The 22797-nt window shown below is 44.2% G+C and overlaps 1 protein-coding gene across 3 annotated transcripts in view; it reads right to left on the reverse strand.

The window, feature by feature from the left end:
• The window catches only part of STX1A (syntaxin 1A), a 172115-nt gene extending 149793 nt beyond the window's left edge, over nt 1–22322 (reverse strand). For all 3 annotated transcript variants that reach the window (XR_010792557.1, XM_066599731.1, XM_066599732.1), the window contains exon 1: nt 21923–22322. Coding sequence is in view for 2 of the 3 variants with exons in the window: in XM_066599731.1 (XP_066455828.1) it covers nt 21923–21952 (30 nt within the window). In the remaining variant the exon portion in view is untranslated. The remainder of the gene's footprint in view (nt 1–21922) is intronic.
• Nucleotides 22323–22797: the final 475 nt, after the last annotated feature.

Here is a 22797-nt window from a genome sequence, read left to right on the forward strand (position 1 = left end):
CCTCCCAATAGACTCATAGGTCCAGAGTGAAGAGATTTCAATGAATAAATTACATATTATGCAGAATTTTCCCCACAAAACTATCTTCTCAGTTCCTCCTACTCTATAATATGCTGTCCATAGATCCAAACCAGTGCCGGCCTTAAGTTAGATATCACCCTGTGTGGAATTTTCTTGGTGCTGCCATCATTAAAAATAACATATTATATATATTTTTTCCTTTTTTGCACTGATAGATAGTCTGCCTGTATTCTGCTTGTATAGAAAACAGCAGCATAACCACACCAGAATGGCTCAGTGAATAAATACAGTATCAGAATCAAGCTCATAACATAAATACAGCACCAAAACTAAGCTGATTACATAAATACAGCATCAGTACCAAAGCTCAGTACATAAATACAGCAATGGAATCAAACTCATACCATAAATACAGCACCAAAGCCAAGCTCATAACATTAAGACAGCACCAGAGTCGAGCTGACTACATAAATACAGCACCGGAACCAAGCTGTACCAGCTCATAACATAAAAACAGACCCCGAATCAATCTCATAACAGAAATACAGTAGCAAACCTAAGCAATCGCGTTGCAGGGGTGCTGTTGGGCTGACAGCAGTGCCTCGGAACATCAGAGGGAAGGAGACAGAGCCAGGCGGAAGATGATTCATGTAGCTCAACAAGACACTGCTGCAGGGAGGAAGAAGAACATCTGGCCAGGCAGACCTAAGGGGGCAATTGCCTTCCTTTACTTCCAACTGGTGCCCCCTCCATACAAGCTGGTGCCTGGCACCCTGTGCGATTGCACGGTCACACATAGCTAAGGCTGGCCATGATCAGAATACAACATATCCCCTTTAAAAAAGTAAGTATAGGTCATTATTTTCTAGAATATGCAAATATGTATTCTCGAATCAACTAGAACATAAAAATAATGAAAAAGAACAGTTTTCAAATAAGAATTAAAAAAACCCTAAAATTTATGTTCAATGATTGCTCCTTCCCTTCCTTGTTACCTGAATGAATAGAATATCTCAGACATCTTTGAATCAATGGATATCTGGTGATGAGTCACAGTAAATTGCATGTAAAATGTGTAATTTGTTTCCCTCTAGTAATTAGACCTCTTACTAAGCAAGAAGCATTAATGGTTGAGAAAGTGTGCCTTGGGTTTATTGACATAATGGAAAACTCAGGAAAGCGTGTGAGATTATAGCACAGGAGCCATTAGCATATCACTCTGCCCCGTCCACGGGATACAGGCTGCCGCTGACGTCAGAAAGAAAGCTCTGCAGGCGTTATGAGATGAAGTATTGTTCCTGTGAAGATATTCTCTAGATCTCAATCAACAGGTAAAGGATGATTCTTACACAGTGCCACCATACGGTATGTAACGCCATGGAAGATCAAGGTGGTCAATGGCCAAAAGAGTCATTAGGGACCCATTGATATGACTGTTTAGGTTTAGAAGCCTAAACACTCACAACACCCAAGAGTCAATAACCCACTGGATTCAATGACTTTGTTCACATGAGTACATTTCATTCACGCAAAAAAATATGCAACATGTTCTATTTTCGTGCGTATTGGGCACTAACATAGCACATATTAAACTAATTGACTTAATTGCCTATTAAAATCAATGGGAGCATGCTTGCGTGTGCGCAAATATACATGACATGTGTGCCTAAAAAACACAGTAAAATATGCACAGTTGCGCGCAAAACCTCAACGGCCATCGCATAAATACAAAGCGCAATTGTGCACGGAAGTGTGCTTATGTCCATGTATAGCCAGTCTTAGTCTTTTTTGGGGTACATATGGCTATTTTTATCACTTTTATTGCATTTTTTAAATTGTGTTTATTCTTTTTTTAGTGTTTGCTGTGCAGGATTAAAAGTGTGTTCAATTTGTTGTACAGCTTTTTACAGATGCCAAATGTGTTTTATCAATTTTTCTAAAGTTTTCTTAGAATGAAATGGGAGGGGACAGTACGTTAAAAAGGTGTTTTTTTTTCAACTACTTTTAATGATTTTTTTTAAAACTTTTTTTTGCATTTTTTTATATCCCTGTAGGACTTGATCTTATGATGATATGATTGCTTTGATGATACATTGCAGTACCTTTGAAACGCATTAGCGCTTAGCATAACAAATCTAAACGCCATCAACCACTGTCTGATTTCCATAGCAACCCATTGGCCCTGAGCTATGTAGTGCTCTCCTTCTGGAAACTTTTTGCAATCAACTTTGATTGCAACATGTAAGGCCGCCTGCAGACGGCCGGGTCGAATCCGGCTGCGAGAATTCTCGCAGCGGGACCCGACCCGAGCATCTGCAGAGAACAGCGGGTCACTCACCTGCTCCCGCGGCCCCAGCTCTCTCATGTGCCGGCTGCCGTGCAGCCGGCGCATGCGCAGAGTGGAGCCGGCGGTCGGTGAGTGACATTTCTGCGAGCCCCGCACAGAAAAAGAGCATGCCGTGATTTCACATGGCCAAATGAGGGGCCGTCTGCATAGGATTGGGTTTGTTAACACAATCCTATGGCAGCTTCCAGGGGCAAAAATTCCGCAGGAAATCTCGCCGCGGAATTTCCGCCCGTCTGCTGGCGGCCTAAATGAGAATACTGATCCCCGCTGTTGAAGCAGGAATCCAACTGTCAGTCACACCAGTTTCCCAAAAGGCTGAGCCCACACTATCCATAAGATGTATTTTTATGTCCATTCACAGGAACCCCTTCCCAGCCAGGACATAAATTTACATCCTGGGACGAGAAGGGATCTTGGATGGGGGTTTTACTAGAAATGCATTGATGGCTATTGTGGCATTGGAGTGGAGGCCTTCGGGAAGAGACAGCAGGGATAAACATGTTTTGTCAAGGGCAGCTCTACTGTCCCTCCCTAGAGCACCCTAGCATGGCCCGGCCCGGCAGTGGTAAAACAATAGAAGAATGATAACAGTCTAAGTTGAAATGTTCACATGACGCCAGTGCCCCTTTAAAGTTATGAAACAGACAAATCAAATAAAGAGTCAATAATCCAATTGTTGGTTAAACCAGAGGCACAGAGTTTAGTTAACATTTATAACATGGGATTCCTCATTACATGCGGCAACAGTCTTAGGTAACAGATCTGAACCATCTTTTCCATGATAGTTGCCAACCATTTTCGATTTGTTAACACTCCATACCATAAACACACTTGCCATCAGTCGCAGATATCTGACGTCGGATTGCCTGAACTGGTGCTGTCAGCGTGGCAGGAAAATAGACGGACAGTCTCTCCCTCTGATCCTAGTCTCTCTCATCTTGGATCTAACAAGCACACCATACACACACTTACGCCCGACTTGTACTCCAACCAGAAGATGTGAAGCTGGACCCATCGCACCCTTCTGTGGATAAGCAGAGGAGGGGGTGGCATACTTCACCGACTTCCCTTCCAAAGTTCCACAGGCCCTTTAATCTTAAGGGGATCTCGACCCAACTCTGCTGTTAAGATGGATTTCTTTTGGCTTTCTCATGGACTACGACGGCGTTGGGGGCTTAGCCTCCTACACACGCCCCCCCTTCCTAACTACATCTCGTTTTCTCTTCACTCTCACAATCTCCGCTCCTAATCCGCCAACTCACTATTTCTCCAACCACGAGCAGGTTAGGGTGCCAAGGACACAGACACATCAAAGGAGTTTTAGAAAAAATTACCAGCAGCACATCTAATAAACCACAGTTATGGTAGGACCTTTAAGTGATGCAGCAGCCACCTGGAACTGAACCTCATCCGTAGTGTTTGTAGAAAAAAAAAGCTTGACAAAGGCCCAATTGGGGGTCGAAACATTGCCTTTTTCTGTGCTATGGGAGAATAAAGTACGTTTTGTAAATTCTTCACATCCATGGATGCTGCCACGTTTTTTTTAAATTTCTACAAACATTAAAGGGGTTTTGTCATATATATATATATATATATATATAAAAATCTATACTCACCTATTCCTCTACAGGCAGTCTTCTTAAGGCATCTTCTCCTCCCTGAGCTTCTGCAGTGCCAGGTGTCACATCACCTCCAGCTGTCCGGCTTGATATGAAGCCAGCATTCCTTGCATTCCTTCCGGCAGGTCAGTGAACGTCACATCCCTGTGATGTAGGGTTCACTGCCTAGGAAGGAAAGCTGATCTATTGCAGGGACAGCAGTCATGAGCAGTCTCTGCAATAGCTCGGCACTCTCCCACCTAGGCTGTGAAGTGTGACATAGCGTAGATTACCGGGCAGGATGAAGACTGCCTGTGAATGTATGTAACCTCACAGGAAGCAGAAGAATCAGCCAGTTGAAGGTGAGGTGACCCAACCCCGGACTTCAGGAGACAGGAGAAGATAGGGGAGGTGTAGGTCTGGTAAGTAGACTGACGGAGGAGGAATAAGTAACTATGGAATTTTTCTTTTTTAATGATAGAACCCCTTTAAAGGTTAATGACATATACATCAAACATATACAACCAATAAAAAGGAGACAAGAAAGAGTTTGTGGGGCTCCTACTGCATTCTGGGACACTACATTATTGCCCTAGATATACATCTACATTGATTTGTGTTATGCTCTCAGGGTCTCAAATTATGTGGGTTTTTATTTAATGTGTTTTTATACTTGTGTGTATTCCTGTGTCTTTTCTTTTTAGACGTATGACTTTTCTATATGTATTAAATACATAGATTTTATAAGTCCTGCGCTCCCGTTTGCTTTTCTTCTGTTTGATATATATTATAGGAGGGACTTTCTGTTATATCTATGGGTTATATGAGATAGATATTTTCTACCACTGATTTATGATGCCCTGCAGCTTTTAAAAAACTAATATAAAAGTCTGCTGCAATATAAAGGGGAACTATCTTGATGACACCAAACTGAAAGTGATGTGTCTTAGTTGCTCGGAGTTCTCCACCTGAGGTGCAGAAATTGCACTTACAGACCTTCTAACACAGAACTATTATCTTTCAGTTGATCGCAGGATCGAGTGAGACTGAACAATAATCATTTAGGGTAAACACTGCCAGCGACTGAATATTGAACAATATTTGTTCGCTTATGGTTCATCATTTAGTTTAGGCAGATATAAAAATCAAACTGTCGGATGCTTAGAGGCCCATTTACACGTAACGATTATCGCTCAGAATTAGTTGAAATGAACAAATATGAGCAATAATCATTCAGGGTGAATGTGAAAAAAACCCCAAAAAACGCTCACTTGTCGGTCGCAGTTGTTTAAGCGGACATTTCAGTCAGCTTAAAAAAAACCTCCTTGGCTCGCTGGCTTGCCGTTCCGTATGAACAATCCCTGCTCAGCGCTTCATATAGGAGGTGAAGTGCTGAGCGAGGAGCGGTTGAGAAGCCCAAGAGCCGGCGGCAAGTCTTCCAGTTTAAATGTTCTACACGAGCGCTGATGACCGTAGTGGTGACGTCAACACTTGTGCTGTTGTTTAAAGGTTTGTCGGCCCGTGTAAAAGGGCCTTGAGTGCCCAACAATCATTCCTTATCCTCCGATGTGTAAGAAGGACGACTGATTGGTCTGTCCCTGACATTGGCACAGAAAGATAGAACATGAGGACTTCCATGAATGAAATCTATCAGGGAGAAAGAAACAGTTTAAAGTGATGAAAAATGGATCAATACGTGTGATGTGCAGTTGTGTTAACATTTAGGAGAAATGAAATAACATAAAATGGCTTTTATACTCTTGCCTTTAAACTAATCAATAAAACATCCAGGTTAATTTAAGTTAATATTATGCTCAGAGCAACAGTTGACACTTAAAAGAGAGCTTTATCCCTCCTGACTGGCACTGAGTATAGTGAATTTTCATTTCGTTCGTGATGTCATAATTAATGTATCATATAGGAGATATAGTGATCAAATTACATTACACCAAAGTTTACCCCCAAAATATGGGTGTGACAACAGCACAATTTAAGGGACAGCCATGAGTACCATAACAAAATTAGCCCAACAGCAGGCTCTGACGTGTATCATACATGCATACATTTACTAAATCTACACACTTTGTCATGTATATTGCTGTATACTTGGTATTCAAATATGACCACATTCACATTTGTGCTGCCGCCTCTGGTTGATTTCTGTACTCGGAGCTAAGCAACGAGAATACCAGAATGGGCAGATACGGCACATACCGGAACCAAGCATCGCCAGATGGACCCCATTGTCTAATAATGGGGTCCATCTGCCTTCTGGGATTCCAGCTGAAAATCTTGTTTCGGATTTTCTGCAAGATCTGGGTTGGTGGCTCCAAACAGAGCCTCTGCCGTGCATGTGAATGTAGCCTAATAAAGATATGCAACAATGTGTAAGAGGGTGTTCCGGTCTACATTAATGTTACCTTAATTTTATATAATTCTGTTTAAACTGGTAACATTTTGTTGGTGTATTTCTGTAGGCTGGTCGCTGTTTTTGCTTTATAATGGCGATGGGGTTTGGCCTTGTGGTGGTGGAAGTGCATGAGCATTGCCGCCAAAAAGTATTGGACCCAGAGATGAAAAACTCTACATATGAAGGTAGGGTGATACCGAGCGTGCCTACGTAAGAGAGGACAGATCTTTTGAGAGGAGGAGACAGAGTGTGTTATCTCCGAACAACCATACAGAGTGTAACGCAGTCATTTGCCACTGTGACGAGTCAGTACAGGGGCCTGGAGATGGCAGGGGTAGCCTGAGTGGGAACTCCAGATTGTGCCACGGTGATGGCTACCCTACCTCTGAGAATAATGTTGTTGGATATTAAAGAGACCAAGTCAATCAATCTTTGCAAAACCGGAGGCATACGGTTTTACTATAGCTTGTAGGTTGTTGAACATAACATTCACGAAACAGTTCTTTCAAACAGTCTTAACGACAGTCCTTAATACTCGAACTCTCTTTTTCTCTGTCTATTCTCTCTCTTTCTCTTCGTATAGCTGAAGTGACCAGTTTAAGTCATCTGGTCATTGCACTGAGCGTTTACTTGTGGAGGAAATGGCAGGGCTTGTAGGAGGGCACAGTGACTTCTGACTAACAGGGTTCCAAAACACTCACGATACCAAGGCCTTCCGGTTGCGTGCGGCCTGTCCTTACACAGATACTGTCTACTAGGGTGGAAAATGACTGTCCTGCAGCAGGGTCCAGTACTTGCTATCCTTCAGGTGCAGCTTGACAAGGTCTGGGTTCCAACTGAGTCCGAGCCCCGGATCAATCTGATGCCTGCTAAAATGTGGCGCTGCTGAGACCACAAGTCCTGGCAGCGCAAAAAAGTACAGTAAAAAAACACACAGTATGGGCACTATAGCCCATGGGCCTTGTGTGGTCTTGGTAAGCTCTTGCTCATGACATAAAGGTTGCAGGTTCAATCCCAACTTGGTTCAGGTAGCCAGCTCATGATTGACTCAGCCTTCCATCTTTTCGAGATTGGTAAAATGAGTAGCCAGCTTGGTGGAGGGTAATAAATAAATTACCTGAAAGTGCTGCGGAATAAGTTGGCGTTATACAAATAACAAGATTTATTTTATTTTTTTATGCTCTGCATAGCGCATATATGTCTCACGATACTTAATGTATATATGTTTGCGCCTGTGTGAGGCCACCCTAATAGAGGAGAGATCCTAAGTGTGGGACCCCTCTATTATGTCCATACAGCCTAATAACAAATATGGAAAGGTGGTTGTCTTTATCACTATTGTCTATGCTAGGACACCAATACTGTCAACGTCTAATATTAATTGAAAAGCTATGTTAGATTTCATGAAAAGCAGGAAAAATATCAGGTACCTATATACTGTTGCCTTGTGATAGTTTGTGCTCATGGGGCTTGTAGTACTATGTGCAATGAGGCAACCTGAGCGGGAGGCCCGCCGTGATAGGGGAGTCCCGGGGAAAAAGATGGATGTCACGGGTGGCTCTGTGGTTTCTCCCGCCAGTGACGCCAGCTTGGCCTAGCTCGCTTGCCTGCAGTATAAAGGGAACGTAGGATTGAAGAATTTGACTGTCACTTGACGCCAGTATATCTTTAGGGCCGTTGTCCACAGTCCAGTAACGAATTTTCAGAAAAACAACTGGAGGTGCACGGTTGCACTTTACTCACAGCTCTTCCAGCTTGGATTTCTCTACAAGTAGTATACTATGTAGAAATCACAGATTTTCACTTCTCTTCCATACCTTCCATATTACACACTTTCTAGGAGACACTCTTCCCTTAGGATTCTAGACGTCTTCAGTCGCAGTTATCTGATAGACCATCCGTGGGGTATGCACTCCTGATTCAGTAATCAGCATTCACTCAGGCTTTCTATTTTTGTTCTCAGGCTGCTCAGCGGCTTCCCTTGTTTCCCTTTTCATGGCAGGAGACCCGTTACTCAATGCCTAGCCCAGCGCAGGAACGTCCACCACCTCTGACTACATTTTCTCAAGTCTCTCCACTAAACTCTGCCTCTCAACTACCCGAGATGTTCAATCACGTCACTAACGCAGTTAAAGGGGCACACACACAAGAATCACTCACAACAGTCATTCACATGCATCCACACCACAGCTTCGGCCCACTTCACTATGTACTTCCAGGAACACTTTGCTACAGGTGTGGGTTGATTTGGCTGGTTGATTGCATAGATTGTCCAGCCAGCCAATCACCTGGGGTCTGTGCATATAAATACCAGCCCCGCTTGCAGAAGGGTGCTTGTCATTATACATGTCATGAGTACTTCCATGAATGAACTCTGTCAGGGAGAAAAAAAATGTCCCATCATCTCCTTCGGGAACCCTGGTGATACTATGCATGCATATATTTCTATTTAGTTTAAGCTCCATCTGATGTAGTGTCGGATGCATGAACTCCCCACTGTCTGTAGTGTGCTTGGTGGGTGTGAACTATGTTCTAATTGGTGTATGTCTGTATTCCTCTCTGTCAGTAGTTGTGCAGATGTCTGGTCAGTGTGAACTAAGTCCTGTTTGGTTCATGCCTGTATCCCTTTCCATCCGTAGATGTACAGACACCCGTGCCTGAACTATGTCCTCGCTGTGGTTTGCTGGGTCTGAAGTTGCTTTGACCCTTGTCTGGTGTTCAATCCCTCTTTCTCTATTTCTACCTAGGGCGAGTCAGGTTTACTCTAGATTGCTCTATGGGACCGTCCTTATAGGGACGATCACCCCGCTTTTAGGCAGGGTTTCCCTACTTCCTGTGGTGTAAGGTCAGACTTCCCCTATTCTTTTACTGTGGTTCTGGTTTGGTCTGTTTGATGATCTGTGTCCGGTCTTGATTATATATTCATCCCTCTAGCTACAAATATATTAGTCGTGTAAATCACTGTTCACACGAACATAACATATACATTTGGCCACAATAGTAGCGTAAATATTTTAAATGCAATCATCTGATATTCTATACTGTATATGGTATGCATGCTATAGAGCAGGAGTGCACAACCTGCAGCCCAATTGTCACATGCTGCCTGCCATGCCATTGTGTACATCCCCTGACCTTCTGCACATGGCAACACTTGCGTGTGTGTAGCTGTGTCATGCTGCATTTAGACTGAAAGATAAGTGTACAAATGAGTGAAAGTGAATGATAATCGTTCGGTTGAAATACAAGCAAACGGCGAACGAGAATCGCGAACTTTTTGTTTGTCTTCAGTTTCAGCAGGACTAAAAATCATTGGCGTCTCATTCACTTCTCGTTACGTTTAAATGCTCCCTGCTCCGTGTATCACATAGAAACACTGAATGAGAAGTTGACGATTTTCATTGATGATCTTACAGCGTGAGGCCTCTATCACACGACCATATGTGTTCTTACGATCGCCCGTACGTGCCATGAAATAAAAACATTCTGAAGACTCCAGTAACATTTCCTGGAGTCTTCAGAACACCACCACACCAATTGGTGGAGGGCATTGGTGCGTCTCGCCCGGAGGTGTTCCAGTTTGCACCATCAGCCTGTCATTCTCCTGTTTACAGTCCCCACTTCACAGCTGCTACTGTAGTTTGCATGCTTCTGTGTTGTAGGCAAGTTCCCTAGGTAGCCAGCTCTGGGTCCCCCATATGTCAGGAGAGTGGGATTCCTTGACCACTGTTTGGCAATGCAGAAAGTAGTACATGAGCTAGAGCAGTGGTCTTCTATGCATCAAGTTCTCTCCATTATAGATCATTACGACAACACCTATAATCTAGAATGGAAAATCCTTATGGGTGAATGGTCTCCTCCTCTCTGGAGTGCTGATTGAGAATGAAGAGGACCCTCATTCTGATAAGTGGGAATCCTTGAGGTGGAGCCTATCAGACATATACACTTAATATGCAATAAATGTCTAAAATGTAATTTAGCAAATGGGTTTTCCAGGCTGCGCCCAATGGAATACATCGGGGTTGGAGACGAAGTTCCAACCCCCTGTCTAGTGGCCGGCATTTGTAATTGCAGGAGCAGTTCTCATTGAAATTTTACACTTACTACAGGGAGTGGTTTAGCGTGGCAATGCGACCCTTGGATCAGAAAAGATTGTGTAGAAGGACTTCACCCTCCTTTACCAGGGGTAGTATGCTAATGGATGACCCGTCCTCCATATTCATTACAGTGTTACTAATGAGAAGGGGGTATGATAGCAGGACGTTGGAATGATAAAAATCTATTTTATCAGCATATATTGCAAAATGACCACCATGCACAATTTTAATTCAATCAACCCAGCCCACATGTTGCACAGGTATAGGCCCAATACCCCAGAAGACGTGTATCCCTCCCCAAGTGCACTCTTACATGTTAATTAAAATCTCTTCCATGAATGTTACATGACACCACGGAATAGACAAAACCCCGTGGAAGAATACAGATTGCAGATAAGCCTGCATAGAGCTCAGTACCGACACTTCCACGGAGTCAGCTGTATTACATCTATGAAGAATATGCCAGGCGTGCAAATACTGCTTTAATTAGTGTACAGAGAGTGGGAGGGGGGTCATTAGGTGCTGCATATTGTCTTATTAGACGGATATTGAGGGAGGTATTCCTATTTATAGCTATAATATTCTTATGCAGTACAATATACAGTTGTAGCAGAGCTGAGTTTGTCACATGCAGGACTGCTGAGTATATTTTGGCATTACATAAAGCTATTTTGTGATTTTATGTATTGCTGCACATTGTGGTGTGCAGAACTATGTTTTTTTTTGGTCTACTCTACATATAAGATCTCAAAGGACAGATTCACATGAATGTATGCATATTTACGCAGGCATTTACACTAAGTTTATGCATAGTAACATAGTATGTTAGGCTGAATGAAGACAATGTCCATCTAGTTCAGCCTGTTTCCAACCCCCTTGTTGATCCAGAGGAAGGCAATAAAAAAAACAATGAGGCAGAAGCAAATTTAGTCCATTTTGGAGGAAAAGATTTCTTCCCGACACTGTAATGGCAGTCAGAATAATCCCTGGATTAACATTTAATAGTTCCTACCTGACTTCAAGACCCGGATCAACAACCTCTGGTTATTTAATGTCTATATCCTGTAATAACGTCTAGTCCCCTCATGAACTCCTCTTTGGATTTTTGCCATCACCACGTCCTCAGGCAGAGAGTTCCACAGTCTCACTGCTCTTACAGTAAAGAAGCCCCTTCTGTGTTGGTGATGAAATCTGCTTTCTTCTAGAAAGTAAATGTGGCAGCATTCATAGGTGTAGAAGTCACAAAATTAGTTTTATTCTCCCATAGCAAAAACAAATTAAAGGGGTTGTCCTGCGCCGAAAGGTTATTTTTTTTTTTCAATAGCCCCCCGTTCGGCACAAGACAAACCCGATGCAGGGGTTTAAAAAAAAACAAAACGGATAGTACTTACCCGAATCCCCGCGCTCCGGTGACTTACTTACCTTGCGAAGATGGCCGCCGAGATCTTCACCCACGGTGGACCGCAGGTCTTCTCCCATGGTGCACCGTGGGCTCTGTGCGTTCCATTGCCAATTCCAGCCTCCTGATTGGCTGGAATCGGCACACGTGACGGGGCGGAGCTACGAGGAGCAGCTCTCCGGCACGAGCGGCCCCATTCAGAAGGGAGAAGACCAGACTGCGCAAGCGTGTCTAATCGGGCGATTAGACGCTGAAATTAGTCGGCGCCATGGAGACGGGGACGCTAGCAACGGAACAGGTAAGTGAATAACTTCTGTATGGCTCATAATTAATGCACGATGTACATTACAAAGTGCATTAATATGGCCATACAGAAGTGCTGAACCCCACTTGCTTTCGCGGGACAACCCCTTTAATTTACAGGCTACGTTTCGGTCCTCAATTGGAGCTTGACAAATACATTTTTTTTGTAATGTGAGAATAAAAGAAACTTCATGATTTCTACATCCTTGAATTAAAGGGGTTGTCCCGTGCCGAAACGGTTTTTTTTTTTTTTAAACCCCCCCCCCCGTTCGGCGCGAGACAACCCCGCTGCAGGGGTTAAAAAAACAACCCGCACAGCGCTTACCTGAATCCCGGCGGTCCGGCGTCTTCATACTCACCTGCTGAAGATGGCCGCCGGGATCCTCTGTCTCCATGGACCGCAGGGCTTCTGTGCGGTCCATTGCCGATTCCAGCCTCCTGATTGGCTGGAATCGGCACGTGACGGGGCGGAGCTACACGGAGCTACACGGAGCCCCATTCAGAAAAGAAGAAGACCCGGACTGCGCAAGCGCGGCTAATTTGGCCATCGGAGGGCGAAAATTAGTCGGCACCATGGAGACGAGGACGCCAGCAACGGAGCAGGTAAGTATAAAACTTTTTATAACTTCTGTATGGCTCATAATTAATGCACAATGTACATTACAAAGTGCATTATTATGGCCATGCAGAAGTGTATAGACCCACTTGCTGCCTCGGGACAACCCCTTTAACTTTCTACATTTGACTGCTGATTAGGTCCGGATCCGGGTGGCTCGTGCATTATTGAGGGTCCCACCACAGGAGTGGTTGTTATATTGTGCTGCTGGGAATATCTGTATTTTACCTGCTTTCTCCTAGACGTAGCGGATGCCCTCTCGTTACCATTGTAGTCCTGGGTGTAAACAGATCATGGGGGAGATCCTTGTCTTGTCCCCTCATGTATTTATACATAGTTATTTGGTCGCCCCTTAGCCGTCTTTTTTCTAGAGTAAATAATCCCAATTTGGTTAGCCTCCCTGGGTATTCCAGTCCTCTCATTCCGTTTATTAATTAAGTTGCCCTTCTTTGAACCCCCTCAAGCACTGTAACATCCTTCCTCAGCACCGGTGACCAGAACTGTGCGCAGTATTCCATGTGGGGCCTGACAAGTGCCTTATATAGTGGGAGGATAATGTTCTCATCTCTCGCCCCTATACCACTTTTAATGCACCCCAATATTTTATTTGCTTTTGCAGTAGCTGACTGCCATTGATTGCTCCAGTTAAGTCTACAGTCAAACAGGCTGAACTAGATGGACATTGTCTTCATTCGGCCTTACATACTATGTTACCATGTAGTATCCCCAGGTCTTTTTTATCTCACTTTTCCCTAGTAGTACCCCATTTAGTGTATAATGGTGACATCCATTTCTCCTGCCGCAGCATCCGAGGAGCGGGCCCTCAGCCTAGGGTGTAGTTTGGGCCTTGTCACGGGGCTCTCCGTCTCCCACCCTGAGGGTAGCAAGGTGACCCTTCCAAGTATCCGAGGGCAGGCTATTAAATGGGGTAACCCAACTGTGGTTTACCTTGAGTCTTTGTCACAGGTGACGCCACCGTTCCGTCCTCTGCAGTGAATTCTGTGGGTGCAATAAAGAGTCCATACACACAGAGTTGACTTTTTAAGGCTGAATCGGGAACAGTAGGTAAAGCCTGTTTACTTAAAGAATAACTTGAACAGTCCAGAACAGTCCAAAACAATTTACATCCACCATCAGGACATTGGTGCAGGAGGATTTGTGATGTTATAGAGAGGAATCATGGGATGACAGATGAATCCACAGGCTAAGTTATCTGTGGGGTTCTGTTCCTGGCCACTCTCCTCTCTCTCTACTGCTCTCTACCAGTCAACACTCACACTCCAGGATAGGCAATCAGTGCTGCTCAGTGGGCTCTCGCAGAATTGCAGTTCTCCAAGTCTTTACCATAGAGGCATGGGTAGATTGGGCCCAGGACAAATACATAGCAATCACTCTGCTTCTTCCATCTTGACTACACACAGACTGAAGGTGTCTGTGTGCAGGCAGGCTCTCCAACTCACACTCCAAGGAGAGACTGAAAAGACAGACTGACTCTCATGCACCTTGCAACTACATATATATAACAAGGTCACATGACATACAACAAGATACATTTTCTAGCCATAACCCAGACAGTAACCCATGAGTGCTGCAGGTATGCAATACACATCAAATACACTCACATAGAAGACACTGACAATACATAAGCACAAGACATACAAAGATCATTCAGAAACGTCTGGAAACCTCTGTACACTACACTGCCCATGTGTGTAACCTTACATTTATCAACATTGAACTTAATTTGCCATTTTTCTGCCCAAGCCCCCAGCCTATCTAGGCCCTTTTGTAGCCGTACATTGTCCTTCATTGTATTAAGCATCTTGCATAATTTCTCATCATCTGCAGATACTGATATTTTACTGTGCAGTCCCTCTATCAGGTCAATGATAAATATATTGAACAGAATGATGCCTAATACTGAACCCTGTGGCACCCCGCTAGCGACGGTGGCCCAATCTTGAGTATGAACCAATTATTACCACCCTCTGCTTTCTATCTCTGAGCCAATTCTTTACCCAGATTTTTCCCCCAGACTGAGCTGTCTCATTTTATATATCTGCCTATTAAGCAGCACATTGTCAAATGCTTTGGAGAAATCCAGATATACGAGATCAATAGACTCTCCCAGGTCCAGCCTAGAACTTACTTCTTTGTAGAAGCTGATCAGATTGGTCTGACATGATCGACCCCTCGTGAACCCATGTTGGTGAGGAGTTATTCCGTTGTTCTCCTTGAGGTATTCCAGGATGGCATATCTCAGAAACCCCTCAAATATCTTTCCAATTATTGAAGTGAGACTTTCTTCTTGACCTCTTTTTGGATATTGGAACCACATTGGCAATGTGCCAATCCAATGGTACAAACCCGGTTACAATAGTGTCCCTAAACATAAGAAATAGCAGTCTATCTTTCAGGAGGGGCTTTGCATACTTGCGCACACAAGTGTGGTTTTCACTGTACTATTTGTGCATGCAAAAAAATGCAACAATGCTCTCAGGCATTGAAACGGCCAATTAGCGTAATCAGGGATGTTATTTAGGGTGCCTACCCACTTGCGATTTTTTTTCCTGTGATGTTTTGCGTTTTTTCTCAAGAGCAATTAGTATAGAATGTGTTCTTGTCCATCTGGGTTTTTTTTTCCGTTTCATGGGTTTTTTTCACATAGGAACTGTCAGTTGCATATGTCTCCTTATTTTTCTCTTAATGCACCCATGATTGTCAATGGAGGGCTGCAAAAAACGCCACAAAAAACGCGCGGAAAATGCGCGAAAACACCGCGTTTTTCACGTGCGAAAATCGGCAACGCAAGTGGGTAGTCTTGTAATTATCAAGGCCACATAACAGGACAAAACAAAACCATTGATTTCAATGCTTTAGTTTTCACTATTGGTAATCCTGCCCATTATGAGTACAGGTGAGAAATTATAGGACTTGCCCTATGTTTCCCGCATGTAGCATTAACTACATGTGGGAAAGATAGGTCCTGCCCTATCTTCCTGCAATTTTTTTCAAACTCCTGCGCTATGGAACAGAGTTTCAATGGCCCATGAATGGAAAAAAAATCCGTAGTGTTGAGTGTAGTTACGCATACGGCTATGTGAGGCCACTCTTAACCTTGCAAATGGAAATAAAACATGCTGCGTTTTGATGTGCACATGCGTGGTGATTCTTTGGGGAGGGAGCAGAGAGAAGTCACTGTGTTAGGGCTCAAACCCACTTGTGTTTTTTTTTAGTGCAGTGATATCGCTGCGGTTTTTTTTCACGCGATTGTCAATGGAACTTTCTAAGGTTAAAAACGCATTGCATGTTTGTGCTTTGCAATTTTTGTGTGATGCATTTTTAACATTAGAAAGTCCCATTGACAATCGCGTGAAAAAAACGCAGCGGTATCACGTGAAAAAAACGTGCAAGAAAAATGCAAGTGTGGAGGAGCCCTTGGCGGAAATAACAAAAGTAGACTTCTGCAGAAAAATCCAGCCTGTCCAAATCTACTTTCTTCAAATACAACAAGGGCGCGAGAATTCGTTCGCCTGAGCAAACATTGACACATTTGCTCATTCACTTAGACAGTCAGTTTAAACATACAGATAAATAGTTCTTCATTTTTTTAAAGCAGGATTATTCAGTTTGCTGTATTTGTGAATGAGAATGACTGAATGATCTGTATTTAATCCGTAAGATTAGCGAACGAGCCAGCAATGATTTTCATGCTTGCATAAAATGAACGATAAGCGAGCGAATTATCGTTTATCATTCGAACGTTGGCCGTGTTTACACTGAGCAATTTATCACTCAAATTCAAGCCATAATCGTTCCGTGTAGAAGCACCCCAGGGGCTTAAACACACGACCGCATATCGCAATATCCTTACTCCTGCGCAATTTTTTTGCACAGTGAACAAGTGTACTTTGCGCGCGTACCTATGCAACTACTGAGCATATTTGCAGAAGCACCACACAATCAATTCCCCAATTTAAATGGTTAAATAGGCTAACGAGGTGTCGGTGATCACAAATATGTGCAATGTTTAGCACATATCCGTCTTTGCTCCCACACACCTCTATAAGGTTCCATGGTGCGCAAACACGCACAAGACAAAGCAAGTCCTATTTTTTGTACTGGAAAAACTGGCGGACGCCAAAAAAAAAAAAATGAATGAAATTAATTATTCCTATTCTCCGAGTTTTGTAGGTGGGATTTTCACAAGCGCAAATGAGCAAAGACGCAATTGTCTGTTTAAGCCCTAAGTCACTGCACATAGGTCGGTCAGCTCACATAGATGTGGGATTGTCCATCTACACATCCAAGGCTGGATTCACATGGGTGTAAACATAATTATGTGCGCATTTGTGCAGCGTATTTGCATGATGGGCTTATTCAGGCGCCGGCACGGAGCATAGCTGGACCTGAACGAGGGGAATCCCTTCGCTGGCAGTTCAACTCCTGCCCAATCATCAGTTAACCCTTTGCAATCCAATTTTGGATTCAGGGTTTCCTAGGGGGTTTTCTCTTTCTGCCATTATACAATGGTGCCATCTGCTGGCTAGAGCCAGTACTGCGGTATGGGACATGCTGGAGAGGCCCCCGACAACAAAGCGTCCAGTAATCCACAGTAAGAATACCCTGATGGACGCCTTCCGACATTGGAGCTGTACAGCCTTCAATCGGTATGTCTTTAGACATCAGACGGTGGATTGGAAAGGGTTAAACTACGTGCGGGATAGATAGGGCAGGTCATATCTTTTACCAGCCAGGAAAACAGGTGGTGAAAATGAAACCACTGAAATCCCACAGAGATCAGTGGTTTCGCTTTGTCCTGTTATACGGCTGTGATTATAACGGTTGTATAAGGAGATAAAACCATGCTTTCTGAATCTGCCCTATTATGGTCCAATTGGCAAGTAGTACATACCAAAATAATACCCGCTATGCACAACAAACGCACATGTGACCAAAGCCATTGAAATTGCACATGTAATACACAGAGCAAATGCGTGCATGTGAATATGCTCTAAGGGCTCATGTCCACGGGGAAAATATGATTTAGGATCCGCAGCGGATTACTTGCACGCGGATCCGCACCCCATAGGGATGCATTGACCACCCGCGGGTACATAAATACCCGCGGATCGTCAATAAAAGTGATTTTAAAAAAAATGGAGCATGAAAAAATCTGGACCATGCTCCATTTTCATGCGGGTCTCCCGCGGGCTTCTATTGAAGCCTATGGAAGCCGTCCGGATCCGCGGGAGACCTAAAATAGGAATTTAAAGCATTTACTCACCCGCAGCGGGCCGGGAAGCTCTTCTCTTCCTCACGGCCGCATCTCCCTTGCTTCGGCTCGGCGGATGTGCCCGGCGCATGCGCGCGGCACGTCGGCGACGTGCCGGCGACGTGCCGCCGGCGTCAGGAATTCATCCGCCGGCCGAAAATGAAGATCCGGCCGTGAGGAAGAGCAGAGCGTCCCCGCCCGCTACGGATAGGTAAATGCTTTTAAATTGCTATTTTCGGCGCTCATGTCCGCGGGGCAGGAGGGACCCGCTGCAGATTCTCCATTGAGAATCTGCAGCGGATCTGATTTTCCCCGTGGACATGAGGCCTAAGGCTCCTTCAGGTAAACGTATTTGCATGCTTTTTTGCGCATGCAAGAATTGCGCGCACAAGATGCAGAGACTATAACCCATTGATTTCAATGGGTTCATTCTTATTTCTTTTTTGTAGTCTGCTTTCCTGTATATTTGCATACCAGGGGTCTTTATAGCAGTCCATGGTGGGTGCGCAAATTCAAGCACAATATGCAATACGCTGCATAAACCGACATGAAAAGCACACACCAGGGCCTCATTAGGCTTTACAGCCATTTAAATCAGGGCCATTTAACCCCCCACCCATGTGAGCCCCCCACTCATGTGAGCCCCTCAACCATGTGCCTGCTCAAGTACGTACAATAAAGTCTGCAGGCATGTACACAAACTAGCCTTGTTCACTGCGCAAATGCATTGTGCTGAGGTGAGCTTATTTGCGCATACGCTTGTCAGAAGTTGCTCTAAAGCTCCTTTTAGACGGAGCAAGAAATCACTCACACGCGCGAATGATGACAGTTTGCTCATTCGCTCGTGCCGACACTTTATGCAGGAAGATAATCGTGCCAAGTTGTAGGAAGGAAGACGCTGCCAACTCACTAAGTTATCCACGCTAAGTAACAGAGGCGCGAACATCAGAGCAGCACGAATACCGAGGGCGCGCACCTCCGCTCCCCTGAATGCTGAAGAATTGCCTGAGTAACGAAGGTCAGCTGGCAGGTTAAAGTTTGTTGGAGCATCAAAGGACTGACTCATGTGGTCAAATCCCGTCTGCCCTTTGACGACCTCGATGCATGCCCCATACCTGGGGGGCACCTGAGAGAGGATGTTTCCCCGTGAACCGCCCCAGCTATATCTCTGCCCTGTAACATGTTGTCCACATTATCACCCCTACCCTACCGGCCTACCCAGTGAACTCTCTTCACCAAGAACAAGGGTCCCATGTCCCCTTCTCATCACCGGGGGCTCGCAGCACCCATCCACAGTGGAGCAGAAGTCTCACATGTGCCACTCTACTTTATTCATTTCATTGGGGCTCAAGGAAACAGCCGAGTACAAGTTCAACTCTATCTCCGGCAGTCCCATTGAAGATGAATGGAGTGGCAACGCTCATGCATGACTATGGCTCCATTCAATCTCTTCACTGGGGCATGGGACCTCCAGTCTCGGTGGGGGTCTCAGACCTCACCGATCAGAATTACATCACCTATCCTATGGTTTGGTGATAAAGTTTGTACCGGAATAGACTTTTAACAATGGCTACATCTGTATCATAATTGAAAAGTTTTCCAACAATGCAGAAAAAATTGGATCCCCCAAAAAGTCAACTATTCTGCCACAAGCCTAAAAGTATCTCACTTGTGAAAAAAGACTGCAACGGCTTCCTTTTTTAAATTTAAACCAGCAAGTTCAATGCTGCAAAGGCGTTCGAAGCCGTTATGTGCTTGTAATGATGCATCAATGCGCTGGCTGAGCTTTTCGAAGCATTGTAAATGCAGAGCTCCTCTCTCATAGAAATGGCTAAGCTTCGGGAACAATGTATTTACTGTTCACAGAGCAGATCTGCCTAATGTGACAGGAATCCACCATTTGGACTGCCTGCAGTACATAGGCGTGACTGGCATATAAGATCCTCTGCACTACTAATAGCATATCACATGCCCATGTGACATAACGTGACATAGGAACAAATGTAACACTCATTAATCCAAAGCAAAACTTTTATGTCTCTGGCACAAGTTTATGCATAAAACCAAGCATACATGCCCAACAGCGGGCAACGTATAGAGCCCAGAATGTCCGGTAACATAGGCTCTGCTGATACATGCATGCAAACACTGAGCTGTCATTTTACGGGGAAGGGGGGGGGGATGTGTATGCAGGGCACAGATGGTATTGTTGGGGGATTTAAAATCTATAGAAGTGATGCATGCAGAGGGCTGCATTAAAGAATTACCAGTGTACTTGGCATTCAGTTGCACTTTGGGATCTCATTTTTTTTCAGCAGCACCAGCTATGATGAAACCCCCATTCCATTGAGGAGTAAACCGCTTTCAATGGGCGCTGGGTTCAAGATGCTTTATTACTACTATTGAATGGACCAGAAAACAATAGGAGAAAAACGTGATAAAAAAAATGTTTCGGACCAAATCGATAGACACTTGGGTCAAAATGTGGACATGAAGAATTGTTCAGAGAGGATGCCGGAAGACTGATGGAAAGTAGAACTGACATGTTGGATATTTCCAGCTATGACTTGCAGGCTATTGCTTACACTTGGGCTTTCCAGCTGAATGATGAAAGGCCATTTATAAAGAAGAGCATGCCCAAGTAAAAATGGGAGGAGGATGTAGACCCTTACATGAAAGTACCTGCGCACACATACGTGTCTATGACATCATTGGTCGTCATTAACGGACAATCTATTCTGTTCGTTAGGCTTTAAAGCGACGTTCCCCAACCTGTGGCTCTCCATCTGTTGGCGAACTACAGCTCCCAGTATGTATTGACAGCTGTAGGCTTTGTGAACTATTGAAATGTATAGCTACAAGCTGATATATAATGGCATAGAACCTACGCAAGGCTTCAAAATACTAATTGAAAGCTAGTTTTAAGCAACAGGCATCTGTTACACTATAATTATATGTTATGCTGTGCTGCAAGCAAGGAGTGAATCCGACAAGGGAGGCAACTGCGCTGACAGTAATGTATACAATGTATCAAAGCCATACATCTTCAATCAGGCATCAAGAGCTGAATTTAGAATGTATATTTAAAGGTGATACTTCATATGAAGCTGATGATCTGGAATTCATTCTGTTAACAAGCCAGCAGCGTGTGATGTTCGCTGATTAACCATTTTATAGCCCTATGCCCCCCAGCACTGCAACTGCATCAGATGGCACCATTTGACATAGCAAATCGGCATGGATATGTAATGCCATTTAGAGGTGACAGAAGAAAAATGCAAAGCGGCATCTTATGACTATTATATGGCTGTAGGAATAGAACTTAAGTTAGACAGACACACTGAAGTCTAGGAAAGTAGCTACTAATGCATGCCTATTATCTATCAGATTGCACTGGATATTGAAGATATCCAATGCACACAGGTGAGATTCTTCAATTCATCTCATTTTAATGGATGGTCATTTATCATTGGGCCACTACGCCCAAGCACAGCCTTCCAGTAAAAGCCGAAAATAACCAACATGTCCAATCCATTTCTCATTGGATTCCGACGGCTGTCACAATTAGGAAAGATCATTTGAATTTGCATTGAGCTTTGGCAGATTTCGAGTCTGAACTGTCCCCAATCTCATTTAGTGTTGCGTGAGCGGCTCTCGAGTCGTGTCTGGCATGTGCATAAAGACACAGCCTTGAAATCAAATATTTATCATCAGCCATAAAAAATACAAAAAACAACTTGTAGACTAGAAATGATACAAAGTGATACAATGTTCTTCGGGCATTCACCCATGCCAACAACATGTCTGGTCACCTCTCATATGCAACAAGTACATAATAAGCATCGGAGATACTCACTGCACGCAGCTCCCGTGTGCGATCCTTCATCCTCACCCCTCAAAGGGCCACCGGGCAATCTGGTTGGAGATGAAGAGTGACAAATCGACGCTCAATCTTTCACTAGGACCGGATAATGCTTAGTGTCTATCGTCACACTGTGTGTGCATCCTATAGATAAATATAGGTCAGTGCAACCGCCGTTGACTCTCAGCTATCACTATATTCTCTTGCAGGGTAGCTTATGGTCTACTTAGACTGGTTGCCTATACATCGTGGTGCTATTAGAGGAGATTGCTACAGATGGTTGAGATACATTCTGCCCTTCTCTGCTCCGCTTGCACAAAGCTGACTCCTTGTAGCAATCACATCTCGTCTGCTGAGCAGTTCTCTCCTGCGATCACATCCTCCCCTATCTTCCTCTCAGTCAGGGGATTGTGGGTAGAGGTGGGGCTTCTGCTCTTGTGTGCGTGCAACAGTGTGTTTCTCCTAACTCCTACCTTTTCATCATGTGTGCACAGGATGTGATTGATGGGTGGCTGGCCATTAGTGAGCCAGGCTGGAGGTTGGGTGCTGGCCGTGGTGCTGAAGACCATCACGTCTGCATGCAAAAGGCACTTGTCTGTATGATGCATCACAGAATCCTGATTATATACCTATAGGGCGGATTCAGACGAGTTTATGTACAAATACGATCGCCAGTATGGAATGTATGTCTGCATAAACGAAGTTAGGAAATGGCAAGAATCAGGCTGATGCGTCCGTGCCAGCAGGTAGATCGTGCTTTGTTTTTTTTTCAATTGACACACTAGTTCACACTAGACTCTTCTCATGGAATAGAATGCCAATTAAATGCCCAATTAGGGCCAGCTGTCTTCTTTTCCCTCCGTTGTACT

Source organism: Eleutherodactylus coqui, chromosome 4, assembly GCF_035609145.1.
Source record: "Eleutherodactylus coqui strain aEleCoq1 chromosome 4, aEleCoq1.hap1, whole genome shotgun sequence".
In the NCBI taxonomy this organism is placed as follows: Eukaryota; Metazoa; Chordata; class Amphibia; order Anura; family Eleutherodactylidae; genus Eleutherodactylus; species Eleutherodactylus coqui.